General features: G+C 35.9%; 1 protein-coding gene and 1 pseudogene across 1 annotated transcript in view; both read right to left on the bottom strand.

Moving 5' to 3' along the window:
* TASP1 (taspase 1) overlaps positions 1-23765 on the bottom strand; it is a 302109-nt gene that overhangs the window by 74215 nt on the left and 204129 nt on the right. The window contains exon 11 of the mRNA XM_003788007.3: positions 15214-15324. Within this exon, the coding sequence (XP_003788055.1) occupies positions 15214-15324 (111 nt within the window). The remainder of the gene's footprint in view (positions 1-15213; positions 15325-23765) is intronic.
* Positions 11141-12461, bottom strand: LOC100947652 (annotated as a pseudogene).

Genomic DNA, 23765 nt, shown 5'->3' with positions numbered 1-23765 from the left:
AGGCAGGAGACTCGCTTGAGCCCAGGAGTTGGAGGTTGCTGTGAGCGTGATGCCATGGCACTCTACCCAGGGGGATAGCTTGAGGCTCTGTCTCAAAATAAATAAATAAATAAATAAATAAATAAATAAATAAATTGCCTCTTGCTTTTTGCATTGGACATGGCCTCGGAGTAATTTGTGGGAGATCCCTGCGATTCGGGCATTACAATAGCTCACATGTATATAGAATTTTCTCAACTTGTATACACCGTAATCTCATTTTATCCACAGTAACCATGTAATAAGCAAAGCAGACTCATCTGTGTGTTTTTAAGTCACTGGAATGCCTTCGCGGGGAAACAAAATAAGAAATGTTCAAGAACTGGTGAAGCACAGTGGCTCACACCTGACCCCCATCTATACTAAAAATAGAAAAAAAATGTATCAGGTGTGGTGGCCTGTGCCTGAGTCCCAGCTAGTTAGGAGGCTGAAACAGGATTGCTTGAACCTAGGAGTTTGAGGTTACAGTGAGCTATGACGATGCCATGGCACTCTAGCTGGGGCAACAAAGCAAGACTGTCTCAAAATTTAATAAAACAAAAACGAAAGAAAAGAAAGGAAAAAAAAGAGAAGGAAAAGAATCATTAATAGTACTTTTGAATTTAGTTTTCCCTTCACCTTTTAGAGTTTCAAATTGTTAGGGAAACTGAGACAGCAATACAATGAAGATTTACATACTTTCCAACTAGATTCTCAAATTAATATTTTGCTACATTTGTGTTTTCTCATAGATATAGAAATTCACACACATGCACAGAAACACACTCACACACACAAACACTTTTTCCCCCAAGTCATTTGAAAGTGAGTTTTAAACATCATAACCTTTCATTCTAAATACCACAGAAGATGTCTCCTAAGAACAAGGGCATTCTCCCACCTAAACCACAATAGTATTTATTATCACACCTAAGACTATTAAATAGGAACTCAGATTATCATCTAATATATTAAAATTTTATCAATTATCTGTAAAATAATCAAAAGCTAATTGCTCCCAAATGACTTTGGTAAAGTGCTATTGTTTCAAAATCACTAGACCAAAGGGAGCTAATTTTCTCCTATGCCATTTTTATTGGTTGTCAGTCAACTGATATTTGGGTTGGATTCCTTAAATACAGTTTTCTACATTTATATATTAGTCACTTGTTTTGCTTCTTTGTATCTAATTATTACAGAATACAATAAGAAGCTTTTCAGAACGTTTTATATATTTTACAGGATAAGCAGCACATGAAAACAGGTGGGACTATTTTTGTCTTTAAAAAAAGGTACCCTAAACTCTTATTCTCTCTCTCAGCAAACATTCAAAACTTTTCCAACAAATACCACAAATTCAAATAATGACCTCTGCTACTTGTTTTGTTTTAAATAAATAAAACTCCTGCTACTTAACACAAAGAAGATATTCTGAGTTCACCTAATTTGAAACTAAACAATCAAACCAGAAGCAAGGTAAAATACCAGAAAATTATGAGTAACTTTAAGCCTCAGATAAGCTATATGTGAGAAGCAGTTGTATAAGTTGCCCACTATTATTGTTAACGAATGAAGTGGGTTTTACCATATTCATAGAAGGTTAAGAAAATGTTGTACATCTATTCTCCCTTCATGAATGTGTGGTTTTTCACAGACTCCTCAATAATCACAGTTATTCTCAAATATCTGATGGCTTAAAAAATTTATTATAATGAGGAGAAAAAATTTTACAGACATAAAAAATAACTCTAAATTCTCTTACGAGTGTTAGAATAATTACAGATTTATTTATTCACTCAATGTTTCAAGCGCAGCATAGGCTCTATTCAAACTATCCGTCCATACATTATACAATTTTCCTTTGCTTTTTGCAACATTATAATTATGTGCTTTGAGTTTACTGTAACTAATATTAGTGGGTTTTCTCCACATGTTAACAAACTAAAGGAACAGACAAAAAGCTTTTTGATCACCTCATCAGTACCCTTAGGAGGAAAAAAAAATCGCTAATACGGAAACAAAGATCTTTATTTTTTTTCCTGCATGGGATGAAATAAATTCCTTATGTGGTTTTAATTATATCCTAATGCTTTATAAACATCTTTTAACATAAAACTCATAATAAAGTACCTATTATGAATAGCTCAGCAGCTCCCAATTGTGCGATGGCACCAACCTTTATAATTAACTCCATGGTCTCCAAAACTGGGCACTTTTAAAATCAAACAGACCAGCAACAAAACTATGGTTCTTTGTAAAGCAACATGAGACTGTCTACAGAGTTAATAGAGTTTTGTGTTCTATTTTACCTTTGTTAGCACTGTGCTTATTATAACAGTACTGAATTATTTCCAGTAAATCATTATCAAAATTTAGTAGCTTTTTAAAATGATTCTCCAAGGGCCAAATGAGTGAGAATGTAATCATCCTCTGTTCCTTAAAAAACTCCAAGTGTCCAAAATATATGGATTTCCAGACTCTGAAAAACTAGAGCTCTCATACAAACAGGAAACCCCAGCCACAGGGAGAAAACCAAACTCTGTTTTGAGAGCTCAAAATCCAATGAAGTTATTCTCCTATTGTTTCTGTTTGGAGAAAACCAAACTCTGTTTTGAGAGCTCAAAATCCAATGAAGTTATTCTCCTATTGTTTCTGATTCCAATAAGTCTATCTTGTTAGTCTGCTGCTGATCAATTCTACGAGTAAAACACAGAGTTTCTTTGTTACTTATAAGAAGGGAGGAAGAAGAGGATTAAATGATCAGACCTCCCAGACAGGGTGACCTAGTTTGATCCCAAGATAAAAATGCATCAGCTATGTCAAAAAAGGTAATTCTGGTTCCTTGGAAATTGTGATGGTTCTGTTTCTTATACTCAATATACACTGAATATCAAATTTTGGTATTACTAAATTTAACAAGCAAATGAACTATTTTCAAAAGACAGTTGCCCGTCAATAAATATAATCTTTTAATCATCCATTGTAGCCAAAGGAAAAAAAATGAAAGTCTGAAATTTATACTACTTTCAACTACTCCACTGAGTATTATCCATCTAATCACTCTTCTTGTTCTTCAACCATCTGATGTTCTCATACAAGCCTTTTGCGTCTTGTTTTAAATAAACCTCTACTTGAAAATGGGGGGTGGGAAAACACCCTAGACGTATTTCAAAGCTCTCCACCATGACTTTCCAGTAAAGGGACAAGCAAAAGGCATTCAATTCTGCCATGAGGTTTCTAACAAACTTTTTGAAGGTCCTTAGAAAACCATATTCATTTCTAAACATGACCATCATGCTTACAGAAACTTGTCATCTTTTATTTTTTGTTTTGTTCCCATTATACCTAGTCACTCAAACACATTCTGATTTATAAAACTTCTACATACATAAAAATGTTGGGAATTCTGTATATGTATCCTATGTCATGATGGAAGAATGTACTCCAGTTAAAGAAAAAAAAAGATGAAAAGCAAAGTATTATGCTTCAATCAGTTCGTGTAATATTTATACAGTTTATATGCAAAGGTGTGGACGTCAGTCATCTATTAAACTCTAAATTATCTAATTTGTTACCAAGACTGTGGATCAAAAGACCTTCTTGATCATTTCTGATCTTTTTCTCTCAGTTCAAGTGGAGTTCTTATTTTCTTACTCTGCTGCTACACAAACTTGAAAGTTCATTTAAACCATACTAGGTTTTTCAATCAAAAAGCTTTCTTTCCATATTCATCTACATCTCTAAACACATGGAAATCTGGCAGTTCTTTATTTATGTTAAAAAATTCCTTCTATCTCTGGCTTCCAAATCACAGTGTCCTTTTCTCTTCCTCCCATTCATTCTTCCTCCCTTTTCTACTCCCTTCACAAGATACTCTTTCTCTATCAATGAGGGAAAATACAGTCAAAATCTCTGCTCTGCTAGAATTTATGCCCTACTGAAGAGAGATGAACAATAATAACCAAATAAATATGGAATAAATTGAGAAGGGCTAAGAGGAAATATGAGAACAGCAGAATAGGAAGAGTAGAATTTTATAGTTAGGAAAGACAGCTTTGAGAAAATGATATGTGAACATATCTGGCTCCCCAGCTGGATCATGCTTTCTATGGAAGATATCACGAATTATGAGGCCAACTGAAGTCTCAACTTTCTTCTCAAGCTCTAGTCCTACATAGTGAATGTCTTGTCTACAAAAACCTCCACACAAACATGGTCCAAACCAATCCTATTTTCTGTATGTCCAATGTCTCATATATGACATTCTTACAATTTCTTATGGGCAGGTGATTCTATGTCATTCAGAATCATAACTTCAGCTATTTTGATGCTTCTTGCCCCACAATTGTCACATTCAATAAGTCATCAACCCTCAGAGATTCTCTCCTGGAGAGTTTTTAGTACATGACCCTCCTTTTTATTGAGTCTAGTTCAGATTCTCTAAGTGCCATGACCTATAAATTAGTACTTTGCCTCTGAAGTCTCCTTCCTCCAACCCATCCTGCACCCTACAATACAACTCTACTGCCAAAAGCCTTACGTACTTTTGGGTGTCCACTATTTTAAGTCCAATTGCTTGTTATTAGGTTTTTTTCTCACTTGTAATCATACCACTCTCTTGACTATACTCTGCCCATCCATTAAAATAGATCACCTCCTGATCATAAATCCCCAGATTTTCCTTCCCAAACACACCTCATTCATAATGCTTTCATTAATCCACCAGACATGACACCCCTTCATTGGCTTCTTTTGGACTCCTCTGCCTTTCCTACTTATTACAGTATGAGTTTAACTATGAAATTCTTCATAAAATATAAATAGCAAGCATACTAACAGAAAAAACATCCATTAATCCAGTAAATAATTTGGAAAATTCAATACTACCAATGCTGTTAAGACTTCCTAGGTCTTTCCTTCCAGAGGAAACCACTGCTCCAAATTACTTCTTAGTAACTTCTTGCTGTCCTTTACAGTTTGACTATATGTGTGTATAATATAATTAAGTGATGTTTGACTTTGCAAAGTTATATTAATGGTGGCATACTGACTGGAGTCCTTCACAAACTGCTTTTGTATTATGACTTTACAGTTCATTCATGATGATATATATAACTGTAATGGATTCATTTTCACTGCTAGATGGTAATTTTCCTATTGATGGACATGAGAGTTATTGATAATATTTGTTAAAGAAAAACAATGCTATAAATATTCTTGTGCATGTCATCTGGTACATATACAAATATCTAGGACTAGAATTTCTGGACTGTAGCATAAGCATGTGTTCCATCATAATAATGACAAATATTTTTCCAAAATGATCATGCCTATTTAATAAAACCACTGTGGCCAAGAGCAGTGGCTCACACCTATAATCCTAGCACTCTGGGAGGCTGAAGTGGGTGGAATGCTTGAACTCAGAAGTATGAGACCAGCCTGAGTGAGAGTGAGACCTTGTCTCTGCTAAAAATAGAAAATCTATCTGGGCATTGTGGTGGGTGCCTGTAGCCCCAGCTACTTAGGAAGCTAAGGCAAGAGGATTACTCAAGGCGAAAAGATTGAGGTGGCTGTGAGCTATGACTTGATAGCACTCTACCCAGGGCGACAGAGTAAAGGTTCTGTCTCAAAAAAAATAAAAATCTAAGATATCCTTATTTCATATTTTCTAACTTATAACTCTAATATCTAAAGGCTTTGGTAGTCTGGATAAAGCTTCTGTTGACATACGTGTTCCCTCTCACAGTAATTCTCCTTTACATGTGCTTTATTTTATTTTATACTTTAGTAAATTCATATAAGAGGATGTCTTAGAGATCTGAGTTGAAAATATATTCCTTCAGAAAGGATTTTCATTTACTTCTGCCAATTCCCTAGGAGTTTTAAGCACCTAAGATTACCTAAAATGAAAATTCTTGTCTATTCATTTACAAGTGTGATTTTTGCCTTTAATATTTTGTTCAGCATTTTTAGATTATTTATAATCAGAAGACTCCAGTATCTCCATTTCATAAAATTGCCTGGGATGGAGGTCCTTGTATCCTCTGAATCTTAGTATGGCACTTATTGCACTTTTCCTATTTACTGTGCATTTGCCTTCTTTCTTCTTTGAGAAGATAAGCTGCTTGAAAAGAAAGGCTGTTTTGTTATATTCGCCTGTGAATCTCAGACAATAGCCAGCAAATGAATACATTCATGATTTTCAATGAATATTTGTTAAATAAAAAAGACAAATAAAATTCTGAAAAATGTAGTGTAGGTGCCAAGAATCTGTGACAAATAATGCTTCTTAGGAAGCCTAACTCATCATTTTCCTTATTTTGCAGTTTGGACATTGAGTACAGCAGGCTAAATATCACAATGTTTATAATAATAAAGGAGAAACATCTTTGACTTAATAAACAAAATAAGTTCTTGTAGGAGTCCCTCAGGCTCCAAACAGAGGCAAAGAAAAAAATTTTAGTGATGAAAAAGAAAAATGTACATGTATTATGGGGGAAAATGTCATTAAAAACCCAAAAATGTATTAGAAAAGAAAACATTTTATTTTTCAAGTTCCCTAAAGAAAACTCATGAAATATTTGTTATCTGAGATAGATAAGAGGTTAAAATATGTACTTTTGTTGTCTCTATGACAGCAAATGGTCACAAATTACTGAGGCTTTAGCTAAGAATCTGGCTGTTAAAGCTAAGTATTTATTGAATATTACTTTTCTACTTGGCAGAAAATCACAAGAGGGGAATCCCTTCATGTCAATTGTTGACAGCGTCCTGCATTTGACAGTAAATATCTAATGTCAATGACAGTGTAAGGACACCTCCCCAAAAGAATAAAATAAAACATAAAGCAAAAATCACTTATTTTTTCATTATAACACTATATACCTCTTGGAATTTTCCAATAATAGTCACAAAGACTATAGGTTGATGACACTAATAACTTAGTTCAAATGTTCAAAGGAAATAAAGGGGAAACATGATTGTCACAAATAATATTTTCTCAACCATTATATTTTGTAGTAAACAGAAACCAACCAAAGGTGTACTGTGGGGTTAGTTGTTAAGTGTTAAGCAAGAAGCTATAATGCCACCCTAAGGTTCACATACCACATGTGCAGCCACAGTTTGCACAAAAAAGAATAATTCATGAAACCAAGTTTGTTCAAAAATAACCCTGAATAGGAAAAGTCGCATTTGAGTCATTGTAAGACATTTTATATGTGTATGCATGAGTAATCATTTAAAAAGAACTAAAAAGGAAATCTATTTATTTCTTTCCCTACTTAACTAAGCATTCAGTCTATAATCAGCTGGTTAGAATGAAGTATTATTAAAACACTATTTTTGTAGTACCATTTTTATGAGTTTTGCATGTTACACGAAGAGTGGTTTTTTAAAAATGCACAAAATGGTTATTCTCTTTTATGCTTCCTCTTTAAGTCAAACCAAAGCTCTGATCCTGGTATAATGGTAGCACAAGTAGAAACAAAAACACTTCAATTTCTAAAATGTCTTTCAATTTTACTCTATTAACTCTATCACATTAAAGTCTTGTTTATCAAAAATAGGTTTTAACAAACCCTACATTTAAGATGACTTCAGAGTTTGTTTCAAATTGCAAAAAGATAGAAAAAAAGATCTTTATTTTAAGAAGTTACTAACTACTTTAGGAAAAATGCATAAAAACAAATTATTTGAACCGTAAGTATAAAACTAGTTTGAAAAAATCCCTTACTAAATTGTGGGAGGGCTATAAATACCAAACACACACACTCCTACTCTAATAACGACATTCAGGGATATTTTTCAATTCTATACAGATGGTTTGTTGGTATGCTTTTTAAGAATCTTTGACTCAGGCAGCACCTGTGGCTCAAAGGAGTAGGGCGCCAGCCCCATATGCTAGAGGTGGCGGATTCAAACCCAGCCCCAGCCAAACACTGCCAAAAAAAAAAAAAAAAAAAAAAAGAATCTTTGATTTAGGGTAATTTTCCCAGTAATAAAAGGTAAACTGTGAGCAGGTAATTCACAGAAAAATATGACAATCCAAGTCCTATGGGAAAGTTTCTCAACCTCACTTACACTCAGAAAAAGACAAAACTAGAAATTACTTTTTGTATCCATGATTTTGGATAATTTTTTAAAATTTAAAATATTTTGATAATAATTATTAGAAAAGAGTACAGAGAGGACTTTCAATTTCAGTCTGGCATGTAAGGAGTGTGAAAGTCACCACTATGTCCTAAAAATAAGTAAAACTTGAACAAAATAAAAAATTAACAGCTCTTCTTAGATCTGTCAAAATAACAAGGTCTAAAACTGCTGTCCTCAAAATGATAAAGAATTAAAATTTAGCAGAGCATAAACACCATGGAAACCAGTACAATGGTAGGAAAATCAGAATCATAATTGACAAATTGTTGGAGGCTCAGTGTAGACAAGTCTGAGAGTTAAAAACTCTAGGGGGAACCAGTCATAGGAGAACCTCCACACATTTTGTAGCTTTTACCTCCAGGAGTTGAACCAGGTTTTCAAGATAAAGACTAAAGGAAAAAATACCCTCCTGTTTTTTAAAGGGGAAGGGGAAAACAAACCATTTTGAAATACCAAATCATTATGTTCTTAACAAGGCCTTCCTATAACAAAAACTATTTTATCAAAATTTAACCTACTAGTGTTTTACTAGAGCCTAATAAACCTAGAGTTAGAGAAATACCCAATTCCAGCCCTGTCCAGCCATTCTATTCCCATGTTGGAGGGGAAAGTAAATGAAAAACAGAGCAGTATTATGTAAAATTCACAGCTAAGGAACACAGGCTCACTAAAAGACTAAGACCTAATCATAAAGACTATAGAAAAATTCCTCCTCTTCATATCTTATTACCATACCACTAAAGGCCTACTTGTGGGAGTTCCTTTTATCCAGTGTATGTATAGCTTCCCTGAACCTTCCAAAAATTATAAGGTATGCCAAAACACAAAAACACACTTAGAAGAGACAGAGTAAGCATCAGAACCAGATTCAAAGGTAATAGGGATACTGGCATGATCAGACAATAAATTTTAAAAAGCTATCATTAATATGCTAGAGGAACTAATGAAAAAAGTAGACAATATACGAGAAAAGATGGATAATGTGAGCAAAGAGATGGAAATTGAAAATTCTAAGAAAGAATCAAAAGACAAGAAGAAAGTGGATGAAATATTTAAAGTATAGAGAGGGAAAAAAATCACCTTAGAATTCTATACCCTCAAAATTATACTTCAAAAGGGATGGATAAATTAAGACTTTCTCAGAAAAAAAAATTATGGAAATTTATTACCTATAGACCTGTCTTGCAAGACAGGTTAACAGAAGTTCTTCAGAGGGAAGGAAATTTACATGAGCAAAAACTTATATATACATAAAGAAAGGAATATAACTGAAGAAGGAATAAATGAGGATAAATAAAAATTTTTATTTTTCTTATGCTTAATCTCACATATTCCAATTTATTGAAAATAAAAATATATTCAGCCATATATGTGAATTATATATATATGTACGTATGTGAGTGTATTTATATATGTAATTATATATATGCGTGTCTATGTGTGTGTATGTAGGTGTGTATAAATAAAATAAATATAAATGTAAATATAAATATAAAATAAATGCCAGCAATGATTTCAGAAATGGGAGGGAGAAATGTGGAATATTTTATTACAATAAGGTACTGACATTATTTGTATATTGGTACAGTAAAAATTGATTTAGATTAGTTGGAAGTGTACATTCCAAGCTCTAGGGCAACCACTAATAAAAGTGAAACAGTAAGTATTATAGATACGCTAAGAAAGAACAAAAATTGGAATCATAAAAAATACTTAACTAGAAAAGAATAGAGAAATAAGCATTTTTACATGGTAAATTGATCCAGACAGAAATTACTGACAACTTAAATCTCTTTCAGTAGGGGAATGAATAAATTATGGAACCATGAAATACTGAGCTATAAATCTGTATGTACTGACATATTAAGAGTATCAAGATACTGTAAAACAATGTATGGAAAAGGAAGAGAGAGAAGTGGAAAGAAGGAAGACACACATACCAAACTCTAGTAGTGGTCCTTTCTGGCAAGAGAACTCAGAATCAGAATAAATGGAAATGGGTTTTTTGACCTAATTATGCTGTAAAATCATCTATGTATGCCTTGCCATGAAAATCTCTGGACATAGTACTTACACAAATCTTTTTAAAAGAGCAAAGGAAGGAAAAAAGAGAATAATATCTTGTTTTCCACAAAACAAAGAGAGTGGCTGCTGGCTTACTTCAATCACTGTCATAAAGAATTTCAAACAAATTACTTCAAACGGGAATTTGTTATCTATCATTTAACAGTTTTAATTTATAATTTTAATTTATGAGGAATTTGATTTACAACTGTGCTTTATACAGCATTTTAGATGAGTTCATGAACTAAATCAAGGATCATACAGGATTTGGAGCTGAAGAGAATTTTAGGGACTATCTAGATCTGCCTTCATTATGCACATAACAAAACTTGTCCTAAAACAGATAAGGAGTTATATATTAAAACAGGAAAAAACCCAATCTGACTCCAGTCCCCTGGTAAGTCCAATTTCTTTGTAAATATTCCCTGTGAGTGTCAAATAGCTCTTAAAAGCTTTCATTTTCCAATCCCATTTCTGATTACAAAGAGTATCATATTTATGGGCTGAATCCAGTAGAGAATTAATAGAAATCACCATAGTGAAGGAATCTAATGCTCTCAATACTTTTTGTGTGTGTTTTAAGTTAAAAATTCCTTCATTTTTTATTCCTGGTACTACTACCACAATTTATAGGGCAATATACCTGATATAATGAAAAGAAAAAGACAAAGCTACAACAGAAAAAATACCTCAGGAATGTACATCTAATTGACACTGCACTGCATTAATCAATAGCTGCACTTTTGCAAACTATGGCTATGACAGTCCTGAACAAGAAGGGTTTCCTATTTAAGCTACAGTAACTTCTTTGACTATGGATCTTTGTTTTTTCTGTGGTAGATTTTTACAGTTCCTCTAATGCATTTGGAATGACTGTCTCAAAGTAACCTGCAGCTTTCCTGACAACTCCTCACTCTCTCTACTGCTAAGAACTGTAGCCCTTCTCTGTTGTTTTTAGAACCTTCTGCTACCTAATATCTACCACTTCCATCACCAGATCCATAACCACCACCACATGGACTGCCCAAGCTTCTTCCACCCAAATGCCCCTTTTTATGGGTCCATAATTTGATTGCTGTTGTCACCATAATTTCTAAAATTATTGTAGTTCCCACTACCACCATAGTTACCACTTCCAAAATTTCCTCCTTCATTGTAAACATTATATCCTCCTTTACCACCATATCCACCACCTTGGTTTCCATACCCTGGTCCACCACCACCATCGCCCCCTCCACTACTATAACTAGGACCAATGCCACAGTTCCCACTGTTACCTCCAAATCCATTGTATCCACCATTACCTTCTCCATAACTACCTCTTGTGCCACCACCTCCACTACCATATCCTCTTCTTCCAACAAAGTTTCAACCATGGCCAAAATTACCTCCACCACCTCCAAAGTTTCCTCCCCAGCCCATAATGTTGCCAGATTTACCTCCACAACCTCTTTGCAATCCAGCAAACTGCATCTCTTGTCTAGAAAGGGCCTTTTTCACTTCACAAGTATGCCCATTAACAGCGTGATATTTCTGAACAACAATTTTATTGACAGTATCACACCCAAAAGCAAATCCTCTGTTGTTTTGTTTTGTTTTTGTAGTTTTTGGCCAGGGCCAGGTTTGAACCTGCCACCTCCAGTATATGGGGCCACTGCCCTACTCCTTTGAGTCACACGCGTTGCCCCAAATCCTCTGTTTTTTTCCACATTGCCTGTCTTCCATAACTTCTATGGCTTCAATCCTGCCATACTTTTCAAAGTAGTCTCTCAAATTATATTCTTCTGTATCTTCTTTAGTACCACCAACAAAAGAATCCTCTCTAGAAACAGCTCTCTTTTGTTTCCATAACACGCCCATCAACCTTGTGTGGTCGAGCACACATTGCTGCATCTACCTCTTCCACACAAGAGTAAGTCACAAAACCAAAGCCCCTGGAATGTTTTGTTTGGAGATCTCATATTACTTCACAATTTGTGAGTGTGCCCCATTTCTCAAAATGTTCTCTTGAACTATCATCTGTAGTTTCAAAGCTCAGATTACCAATAAATAGTTTTCTCAACTGCCCTGGTTCCTTTGGATCGTGGCCATTTACATTCTAACGTCTTCCTGTGTCTTCTAAAAGTAGAGCTGTCAAGGCGTTTAAAGTGAAGGGACAGTCACATGCTCCTGCCACCACGGCCAACATCAGGCTCAGGGCAAATGGGTGGCAGTTTTACCTGCATTTTGAGACTAGACTCACCTCTTACAACTCTAGAATCTGTCTGGTTCTGTCAGAGGGGTATAAGCCCCCCAGCTATTATGGTGGTCTAGGGTATCATATTGTTCATTTCATAACTCTGGAAGCATTTAAGTTGGGTATATAAATATTTAGAATTCAAATGTTATCTTGTTATATTATATTGTTGCTTTAAAACTGCAACTTGTCTGCAAATAAAATTGCAACACCTGTTTCTTCTGATTTCCATTTGCCTGAAATACTGTTTTCTAATCCTTCACCCTGAACCTTGTTTTGTCCGTAGAGGTTAGACTAGATTGCTGAAGACAATCTACAGTTGGCTTGTACTTTTTTATCTAGTCAGCTAGCCTGTGCCATTCACATTTATTGAGAGAATTGATAAATTTGGTGACAATCTCTTTGTCTTATTTTATGGAGGTAAGGCCTAATTTTTTTTTTTTTTTGAGACAGAGTCTCACTATGTCACCCTTGGTAGAGTGCCATGGCATCACAGCTCACAGCAACCTCAAACTCTTGGGCTTAAGTAATTCTCTTGCCTCAGCCTCCCAAGTAACTGGGACTACAGGCACCCACCACAATGCCCAGCTATTTTTTGGTTGTAGGTGTCATTGTTGTTTAGCAGGCCCAGGCCAAACTCAAACCAACCAGCCTCAGAGTATGTGGCTGGCGCCCTACTCACTGAGCTATGGGCAACAAGCCATGTGAGGCCTAATTTAATAACTTGGGCCACTGTGAAAGCTAAACTTAGACTTTTCTTTTCCAGGTGACCTTACTTTGCTGGTGGTTCACTGTGATGATCTGTGTGTAGTATGCATCTGAGAACCTCCTGCAGGACTAGCCTTGTAGTGGCAAATTTCCTTATGATTGTTTGTCATTAAACGGTAAGAATTCTCCATCAAATATGAAACTTAGTTTGGCAGGATATATTATCCCAGGCTGAAAGTTGTTTTATTTGAGTAAGTTGAAAGTGGGAGTCTAACGTCTTCCAGATTGCAGAATTTCAGCCGAGAAATCTGCTGTCATCATGGATCTGCCCCTGTAGATCAATTGGTGATTACTGCTGGCTGATTGCAGAATTTTCTCTTTCATTTTGACCTTGCTCAAATTCATTGCAATGTGTCTAGTAGATGCTCTGTTTGTGTTGAGACAACCTAGGATTCGATATCCATATAAAAAGAGAGTGTCAGAAACTTTGGTGATGTTTGAGAAATTTTTAGTTATCATACCCTCCAGGAGGGTTCTGCCTTTAGGTCAATCTTCTCTTTCAGGGATACCTGTAATTTGTATTTTTGTATACTTTGTGAAGTCCTATAATACTATAAGAAATTGCTCACCTTTGACTCTTTTCTGTGTCTTTAAATGCCTGAGTTAGCTCACGAGCATTATCCTCTAGTTCTGAGATTCCTTCTTCTCCATGCTCTAAATTGTTATTGATACTTTCTGGTGCATCTTTAAGTTCCCTAAATGACTCCTTCAATACTTTAAACTCCCTTATATTCCTTCTCTATTCTTCATATTTTAACCCTTATTTGGTTCTTTTTTGTGTGTTACCTTTTGTTGTTTTTCCTTATCCCTTCAATTCCCTTTATCATTTTTGTTTTCCATACTATAAATTCCCTTTCTGTCATTTCCATTTCTTTATAGGTGAGATCCTCTGTGGTAGCTGGCCCTTGATCCTTTCAGGTGTGGGGGTTGATCTGTTCTGGTTTTCCATGATGCCAGAATGTTTTTGTTGGTTCCTCCTCAGGTGTTTTCTTCTTGGTCACTTCCTTCCCCTTTTTGCTCCTCTCTCTTCCTTCTTCTCCTTAATTTTCCTTGTCTCTGTGCTTGGGTGTTAGAATGGCCTGCTAGGCTCCTAGAGACCCACCCTGTCTCACTGTGCCCTTACTATGATGATTCAATACTGGACAATCAGTAAGAGGTGGCTGGAGTATCCTCACCCTGATCATCCCATGAGCAGCTGTTGAGATGTCTCTAGTCTACCGTCTTGGAGCCCTCCTATGACTTTTTTTTTTTTTCAATAAAAAAGCAGAATAAATACCACAGGCTAACAAGATGATTTGGGGTAAGTAACTGAACTCTTTGAAACTAAATTTCTTCAACTATTAAATGAGCAGGATCAATTACGTGAGCTCGGACAAAACAGTTAAGTTTTGAAACTCCTTAGCAGGGACCCACATCTGGAGAAGTAGAACTAATTAGTGCATCTGTGGTTGCAGGCTCAGAAAAGGACTTTGAGTCATTCTCAATAAACATAGTTATTATATACCCATCATGGGATTTCTATGATGTTAATTTTTCATGAGTATCTTTTTTTCAGCTCTTATTCCTTCTCATTAATGTGATGAGAATGAATCTAGTATATACATACAAATAACAAATTATATAAAATATATAGGTTATTAAGATAAGAAATTTGGTTTTCCTTAAAAATAGCATTCATCAACGGTACAGATAAGACCTAAGTTTGATTCTGACATATAGCATGAGTGTAATTGACTCTTTTCTAGAAAATAACTATAAGGTAGACATCAAAGTCTAGTTATATGGCAGGTTTCATGCTTTACTGGCTATTGTGGTGGAATTTCTCTTTGTGACCACTATTAACTGAATGTCTTAACTCTGGGCTAGGCCCCAGAGTTCAGTCTAGAGATACAAATGGGGTACTGATGGCATTTACAGCTCAGTGAAATAATCAATATGTAGAAGGACATATTCTCTGTTAATGTTATACTTACTGATAAACTTGTTTTGCATAGTCTCCAACAAAGCTTGGTGAGCATCTTCAGCTTGTAAAGCATGTGAACATTCTCTAGCCAGTATGGTGCGTACAAGATGCTCTCCACATCCTAGAATTCCAAGGAAACCAAGAAAAATTGAGGAAAAGCAGTACTGCATACCTCAGCAGCATTAAAACATCCTTATGCATCACTTAAAAAGTAGATGAGTTAGAGAATAATTCAGTGAGGGATGAAATGACTTCTATGAGCAATCTAATAATTTTAGTAATGAGATGCAGCAGAGACTAAAGAAACATATGAGTGTCTGATATCAAAAGAAAATTAAGAAAATAGAAAAGAAAATTGTTTTTTTAAAAATATAATTTACATAACACGTAATTCTGATTCACCATTTAAAAATTTCCTAAATTTCAGGAGCAAGATGGTGAACTAGAAACATCTCCTTACCAGCCATACACAGTTAAGACAAGGAGAGAGGGCTTGAGCAAGCTCTGCCAGGGGTATCCAGCCCAAAAACATCACCCCAGGCATAATTAAACAGCAGGGGACTCCAGGAGCCAACAAGGAGATCAGGAGCAGTTGAAGACTGGCACAGAAGGAAAAGTGCCTAGGTACAGGCAGTGGCCGGCCCCCTGGCAGAGGGCTTATAAACAGGGAAGGCCTGTCCTGCAGTTTTATTTTTTGGACTTGGGTGATCACCAGAGCTGCTTTGGGAAGGCTAAAACAATAGTGTGAATACGAATAGAGCCCCAGCAGCCAGGACTGAACAATGGGATGGGGTGGAACTCCCAATAGTTCAGCTGCTAGCAGGGCACAGCCAATGTGGGAAGGCACCAGGAAGCCCACAGGGTCCTGGTACATTGGCCAGCTCTGACATGCCTGCTGAGATCAGGCAGCTCCACTCAAGCTGAGTTGGGAGGATCCTACTTCCCTGGGAAAGCCACTTTGTGGACAAGGGGCACTATATGGAAAGTTAAGCCATGTCTCCTAACTACTCTGGCAAGCACCCTGTGGGGAGTGGATGCTAGTAAAGTGACAAAGCCCTGATTGAAGGCCAATAAAACAGGAAATGGGACTTGGTCTCCTTGGCAACTAGATAGTGGCTTCTGGCCCTCATTCTCATACAGCAAAATCAATGTGCATATTTTGCTCTTCTAACCCCCAAGCACCACCTACTATACAGGCAATGTATTATATAATGATATGCCTTTTTTCTCTGTTTCCTGATCTTCTTGGAGCACTGGTGTCCAGACAATATACTTGAATAATTTTTTTTTTCAATTTTTCCTCTTAGATTTTGTTACTTTTGTTTTGATGCAATTTTATTTTTTCACTTTTACTTTCTTCAAAAGCAAGGGCTCCATATTTGCTATGGTTTTTCTGTCCCTTTTATTCTTTCTGTCTCTTGTTTTTTCTCTCTTTTTGTAGACATTTGTCTATATTTCTCATTTTTCCCACATAAATTTCTCAAACAATAACTAAGATGCCCCTGTTTTGTACATCTTTTATAGTATTATTTTTAATTTTCTTTATCTATTTTCATTATTATTATTAGTTGTGATGTGTCATATTCTATTTTATTTTAATTTCATTTATGGGACAGTTCCTCACTCTGATGACTGGGCTGGGGTGCCACAGCATTGGCCTATCTTAAGGAGTTCTTGAGCCCTTTATCGATGGGGTTCTTCTACCTTTGGCCTTTGGAAGGAAAGTAGTGGTCAGTACACAAAGCAACATACTGCTGATTTTTTTCTATATTTGGTGGAGGCGGGGTCTTACACTTGCTCAAACTGGTAAAGAGCTCCCAACCTCGAAGGACCCAACCAGCCTGGGCCGCCAGAATCCTACAATTCAAGTATGGGTCAAAGTGCCCTGTGGAACACCACTATTACTCCTGTCTCACTCCTTCTGTCCTTCTTCTTTCCTTCAATTTCTTCTCTCTCACCCTCTTCCCCCACCCCCTTTTACTTTCTTTTAACCCTTCTCACTCTTTCATCTTCTCTTCCATTTTGTGCCATACCAAAAGACAATTCAAAACCTAAGCAAAAATAAAGGGAAGGAGGAATTAAGAGAAAAAAGTACAGAAAGGAAGTAAATAAGAAAAAAATCACACATAGGGAAGAACCAACAGAAAAATTCTGGGAATATAAAAAACCAGAAGAGATCAATGCCCACACTCCCTCCAAAGGACCACAAGGAAATCACCACAGAAGATTCCACCTATAAAGAAATTATGGAAATGACAGAAAGGGAATTTAAAATATGGATGGCAGCCTGGCACTTGCGGTGCAAGCAGGTAAGGTGCCAGCCACATACACCTGAGCTGGAGGGTTCAAATCCAGCCCAGGCCTACCAAACAACAATGACAGCTGCAACCAAAAAGTAGCTGGCCCTTGTAGCAGGCGCCTGTAGTCCCAGCTACTTGGGAGGCAGAGGCAGGAGAATCACTTGAGCTCAGGAGTTGGAGGTTGCTGTGAGCTGTGATGCCACAGCACTCTACCCAGGGCTTGAGGCTCTGTCTCAAAAAATAAAAATAAATAAAAAATAATATAATATAATATAAAATAAGGATGGCAAAAACAGTGAAGGGAATTGAAGTTTAAGTGGAAGATCAACAAAAGGAAATCCAAACACTAATCTAAATAATGAGTGAAAGACATTGAATAAACGATAAAGGATATCTCAGAGCTTAAGGAATTAAAGGAATCAATAAAGATTCAGTAGGAACTATCAATAACATATTAGAGCATGGAGAAGAAAGAATCTCTGAACTAGAGAATGAGATTCCTGAGATAACTTGGACATTTAAAGAGCCAGAGAGAAAAGGCAGAGAAATCACTAAGAGAATTATAGGACTTCATGAAGTTTTCAAACATAAGATTATAGATATTCCAGAAGGGGAAGAAGAACAACCTAAAGGAATGGAAACCCTAGTGGAGGATATTATAACTAAAAATTTCCCAAACATCATCAAAGATTCTCAGACACTCCTTTTAGATGGATATCAAACCCCAGATCATCTCAACACAAACAGATCACTTCTAAGACACATTATAATGAACTTCTCCACAGTCAAAGTGAAAGAGAAAATTCTGCAAGTAGCCAGGAGTACATGCTATCTTACCTACAGGAACATTTCCATTAGGGCAGTGGTTCTCAATCTTCTTAATGACTCCTAATGCCACGACCCTTTAATACAGTTCCTTATGTTGTGGGTGGTGACCCCCAACCATAAAATTATTTTCGTTTTTACTTCATATCTGGAATTTTGCTACTGTCGTGAATCGTAATGTAAATATCTGATATGCAGGATGTATTTTCATTGTTACAAAGGTTGACAATAAAGGTTGTCTCCTAGGACTGGAAACAATCATGCTCTTCATTGATAGTGACTGCATAGATGCCCTCAGTGTGAAGGAGCCCCTGCTTCTTGACTTGGTCTTGGAAGCTGAATACAGAATCCAGGCGCTTCCCTACAAGTCCATACTGAGTGAGCTCATCCAAAAGTCAGCCATCAACAACCTAATGAATCATCACAAGAAAATGGAAAAAGAAGAGCAATCCAATCCCATATGTAGTAGGAGAAAAGAAATATCACCAGGCAAGAGACAAGAACAGAAATTTCTCTGGGGTTGAGAGATGAATGGCTATCAAACATATAAAAAAAATGTTCATCATCTCTCGGGAGGTTGTGGCAAGAGAATCACTTAACCCCAGGAGTTGGAGGTTGCTGTGAGCTGTGATGCTATGGCACTCTACTGAGGGTAACCAAGTTAGACTGTCTCAAAAAAAAAAAAAATGTCCATCATCTCTAATCATCAGAGAATTTCAAATCAAAACCACCCTGACATATCATCTAAGCCCAGTGAGAATATCTTACATCACAAAGTCCTGAAGCTGCAGATGCTAGCATGGATGTTGAGAGAAGTGAACACTTTCACACTGTTGGTGGGACTACAAAGTAATACACAGTCTCTTTGGAAAGAAGTATGGAAAATCCTCATAGAACTCAAAATAGATCTTCCATTTTCTTCTAATAGAAGAAAAAGAAAGCATTTTGCTATAAGGACATTTGCACTAGATTGTTTATTGCAGCTCAATTTACAATTGCCAAGATGTGGAAACAACTTATGCCCAATTTATGGTGGGCATTCCCAGGTTGGATGCCCACCAACCCAGGAATGGGTTAATAAACTGTGGTATGTGTATATCATAGCTATTCAGCCACAAAAAAAAAAATAGGGAATTTACATATTTTGTATTAACTTGGATTGAGTTGAAACATATTCTTTTTAGTGAAGCGTCACAAGAATGGAAAAGCAAGCATCTAACGTACTCAATGCTAATATGAAGCCAGTAGAGAATTTAGTACATGTTCATACAAGAGAAAAACTCAATTCAATTCAAGAGGGAGGTAGAGGGAAGAAAAGAAAAGAGGGTGGGGAGGTGGAAAGGGGGCTGGTGTGCTCCCACTTAAGGGGCACAACATAAGGGTATATAGCTTACCTTCTGGGTATAGGACACAACTACAACAGGGTCTTTACCTAACAAACACAAACATTATAACCTGTTTGTACCCCCACATTAATCTGGGGGGGAGGGAGAATTTCCTAAGATTTTGTCTCATTCTCACTGTTGAGTGATTACAAAAGATCCTGTTTTATAATTTTACTTGTTTATATTAACTTGGGCTCAGTCTCTGAGTCAATAAATGACTACCTATGGCCAATAGCCATTTTCCCTCTGCACCCATATACCTGGGTGTAGGAAAGAGATCTAGGCAACCACGGGCAATCTGAATCTCCCCCTACCAATTTTTCATAGCAGTGCCATCAAATATCAACATCTGTAAAGTGGACTTAATAAAATAGCCCCTCTTTTGCCTTCTTAAAGCAATATACATACCTTTCAAGGGGAAATAACTCTCTGTAGCTCCATAGAAAAAGTATATTTAAAAAAAAAAAAAAAGATATTTTAACCCTGAGGTGAACTTGAGCTATTGAGACACACTAAGTAAGGGTAGGCATGGTGGCAGGGTGGGGATGATGGAATGCTGCCTAGAATTCCACTACGGTTTCTACTTGTTAAACATAAAAACTACCTGCAAAAGGAGAGACAGAGGAAATTTAATTTATAGGCTGAGTGCTAATAAAAATTTCTGAAAAAAGAGCCCTTATTCTTAGAAATAAAAAAAATTTAAAGGTTACTTTCATAAACACTAAAGGAACAAAACTTTTAAAAAACATACTAAATTTCACTTGAAATGCTTCTTACATACAAAATCAATTTCACAAATTCAAATGTCAGTTTCCTCTTAGACAAAAACAATATATGCATAAGAGCTTTATAAGGTTTCTTTAAAATTTAAAACATTTTTCCTTTAAAAAGGATTCCCGCCAGAAGTGTTAAGTTACTTTATTCAGAAATTAAGTCCTCCATTAGTTGACATAATGGGAAAAGGGTACCAAATTATTCAAATATCCAAAAAGACTAAAAGAAAAGTATTTTTTAACTCCATGGTCAAGGAGATCATAGCAAAAGAAAGAGCATCTCCAGGATCTGCTCAGATTCCCCAACAGGAGCAGAGACAAAATACCATTTTTCAGGGTCATTCATCTGCATACATGTATCTGCCCCCTCCCCCTCCACAACACACATAAATGAGGAAGGGAGGCTCTTAGCAATCAAAAAGAAATGTTAAAATGTTGACTAAGATTATTAAATGAAACATGAAACTGAAATCAAAGTGACACAATATACAGTTCTCTATTTAGCTAATATGTATTGCGACAGGCATTAGGCACTAACAAAAAAATCTCCCTAAAAAGTACTCTGTGTAATTGTTATTCTACGGTCATGCCTTCCATTTTAGAAATTTTCTCTTCACACATAACACCTCTTCCTTTATCTTTCACTCCCCCATACATACACCCACACAGAGACACACATGTATAATACATTCCTTACATACACAACATACACATCTTGGCAAAAATAGAAACAGTTTATAGAAGTGTGCAAGTTTTTTAAAAATCGCCTGGTATTTTCCAGAAATAACTTCACTGTATTTTTTGGTAAAGTATAAACATCTTTCAAGATCAAAATATCTCTTTGAGAATCAGTATCGAGATACATAATTTAATATAAAACTTTGTGGATAGGATTTTAGCAATCCTTGTTACCATCAAAAAAAAGATGACAATAAAGCTAGTAGAACGAAACCATGCTTGAGACTTACTATGTAGAGACACTGTGCTAAGTGCATGAAACTCCATAAATTTTAATTCCCTTTTCTACATATTGTATGTTGAACACTGAAATGTTATACCTTAGGACAATTATAATTGCTAAGAAAATGCATATCATAAGCTAAATGAATGTTCAGAAAGTTACATATACAAGCCTCAAGTGAAAAAGCTAAACCACAAAAAGTTAACATTACATCACGATGTGTGTCAGGAAGACCTTTTCCTCTGTTGTTATTCAGAAACATACAGGGTTTCCTAATAACTGATTTTTACTAAAACACTTTAAAAATTATGACGTATATCATCTGACATATATCACCTTTAACATAAGAGCCATGACACCAAAAACTTACTGACAGTTTGGCTTTTTATTATATCTTTTTATCCTAGTTTATGCAAGTTAAGAATATATCTCAGCAGAAAACATGGGTTGTACATGAAATGAAAACCTGACAAAAAAACTAGAAGAAAAGTGATAAACATTAAGCTCTAAAAGAAATTAGAAATGTATATATTTAGCATCAATAAGCACCACAGGCAAATGGATTGAAACACATGGCAAATTTATGTTTTTAGAAATACTCATCACCTTTGGAGGATGCTATGAAACCAATTCACCATTCTGAAAACTGAAAAATGAAAGAAAACAAGCAAGCATTTTCTGACTTTCCTATAAGAACTGTATAAGCAGGGTAACCAAACAGTTTATGAAAGAAAATTTTCTCTAGAGAAGTATCCCAGGTAATAAATGAAGAAGAATTAGCATAATTAGAATATAACCATTTGTAACCTAATAATAATACAGTAATTTACACAGACAACAATAAAGAAAATTCATTTGAAAGAAAATTTTCTCTAGAAGTATCCCAGCTAATAAATGAAGGAAAATTAGCATAATTAGAATATAATCATTTGTAACCTAATAATAATGCAATAATTTACACAGACGACAATCATCAATGAGGCTGCTAATATCACAAAAAGCTACAACCAGGTATTATGTGTCTCTTGATAAAATTATGCATATATAGTCTTGCCTAGCACCAAAAATACTATAGTTGAATCTGATAGAGCCTCTAAATTCAATTATAAATTTCCAGATATAAAGAACATCTTAAAAAAAAAACCTACAGTTAACATCATATAAAATACTGAATTGTTTCTCCCTAAGATCAGAAACAAACCAGTGGTGTCCACTTTCATTATTTTTCTTCAATAATATACTGGAGAGCTGACCCATTGCAATAAAGCAAGAATAAGAAATAAAAGGCATTAAAATCATAAAGGAAGAAATAAAACTGTCCCTATTTGCCAATGATATAAACTTCTTATATAGAAAATTCCCAGGAACCCCAGTACTTTATAAGACAACTATTAGAGGTATCACATATCTCTCTACATTCTTCCTATCTGGTTAGTATTCTCGGACTACTAGATGGCAGCAAATACCTGGTGGGTACTCACCAGTCCCCAAAATGTAGACCTGACTTTCATTTCTTGCCCCCATACATTTCATCTGCTAGTCTGTTTACTGAGTTCCTCCTCCGTGGTAGGCCAGGATTACACAGCAGTGGGCAGAGGTGCTACTACACATTGTCAGACCTTCTCAAAAGTGTCAAACTCCTAATGGCCAGTGAATTTTCACCTGAGTGTCATTTCATCCAGTCCAGATGCCAGTGCCCTGAAGGTATATTCTACAGACCAATCTCTGAACTTCTCATAGCCCTCTGAGTGCCAGTCTCTATGGCCAAGTCAGCTCCTCTTAACCCCAACTCTTACCCCAGCCTCAGCTCACTCCTTCCCAGTGTGTTTCTTGTTGCTGAGGTTGCAGTATGTCCCAGACTCATGTCCTCTCTTCTGGGGATCCTTAACCTTTCACAACCCACTTGAAGAAGAACTCCCAACAGAAATTATAAATCCCACACCCCTAACATACACATCCAACCATAAGAAAGAATGAGCAGAAGAATTTTCATACAAAGAAGTAGAAATAATAGAACTGGGGTTGACAAAATTTTTCTGGAAAAGGTCACATAGTAAATGTTGTAGGCTTTGCTGGCTACATATTATTTCTATCAGTCAAATATTATGGAAGCTTTTTGTAACAATGGTTTTAAAAAATTTAAATCATTCTTTGCTCATGGATCATAAAAAAAAAAAAAAAGGTGATTCAGCACCTATAGCTCAGCAGCTAGGGCGCCAGCCACATACACTGGAGCTGGTGGTTTCGAACCCAGTACAGGCCTGCCAAACAGCAATGACAACTACAACAAAAAAATAGGTGGGCATTGTGGCAAGTGC

Source organism: Otolemur garnettii, unplaced genomic scaffold (assembly GCF_000181295.1).
Source record: "Otolemur garnettii isolate 467f Iridium unplaced genomic scaffold, OtoGar3 scaffold00025, whole genome shotgun sequence".
NCBI lineage: Eukaryota > Metazoa > Chordata > Mammalia > Primates > Galagidae > Otolemur > Otolemur garnettii.
Note: the sequence above shows the minus strand (reverse complement) of the source record. Positions and strands in the feature narration are given on the sequence as shown.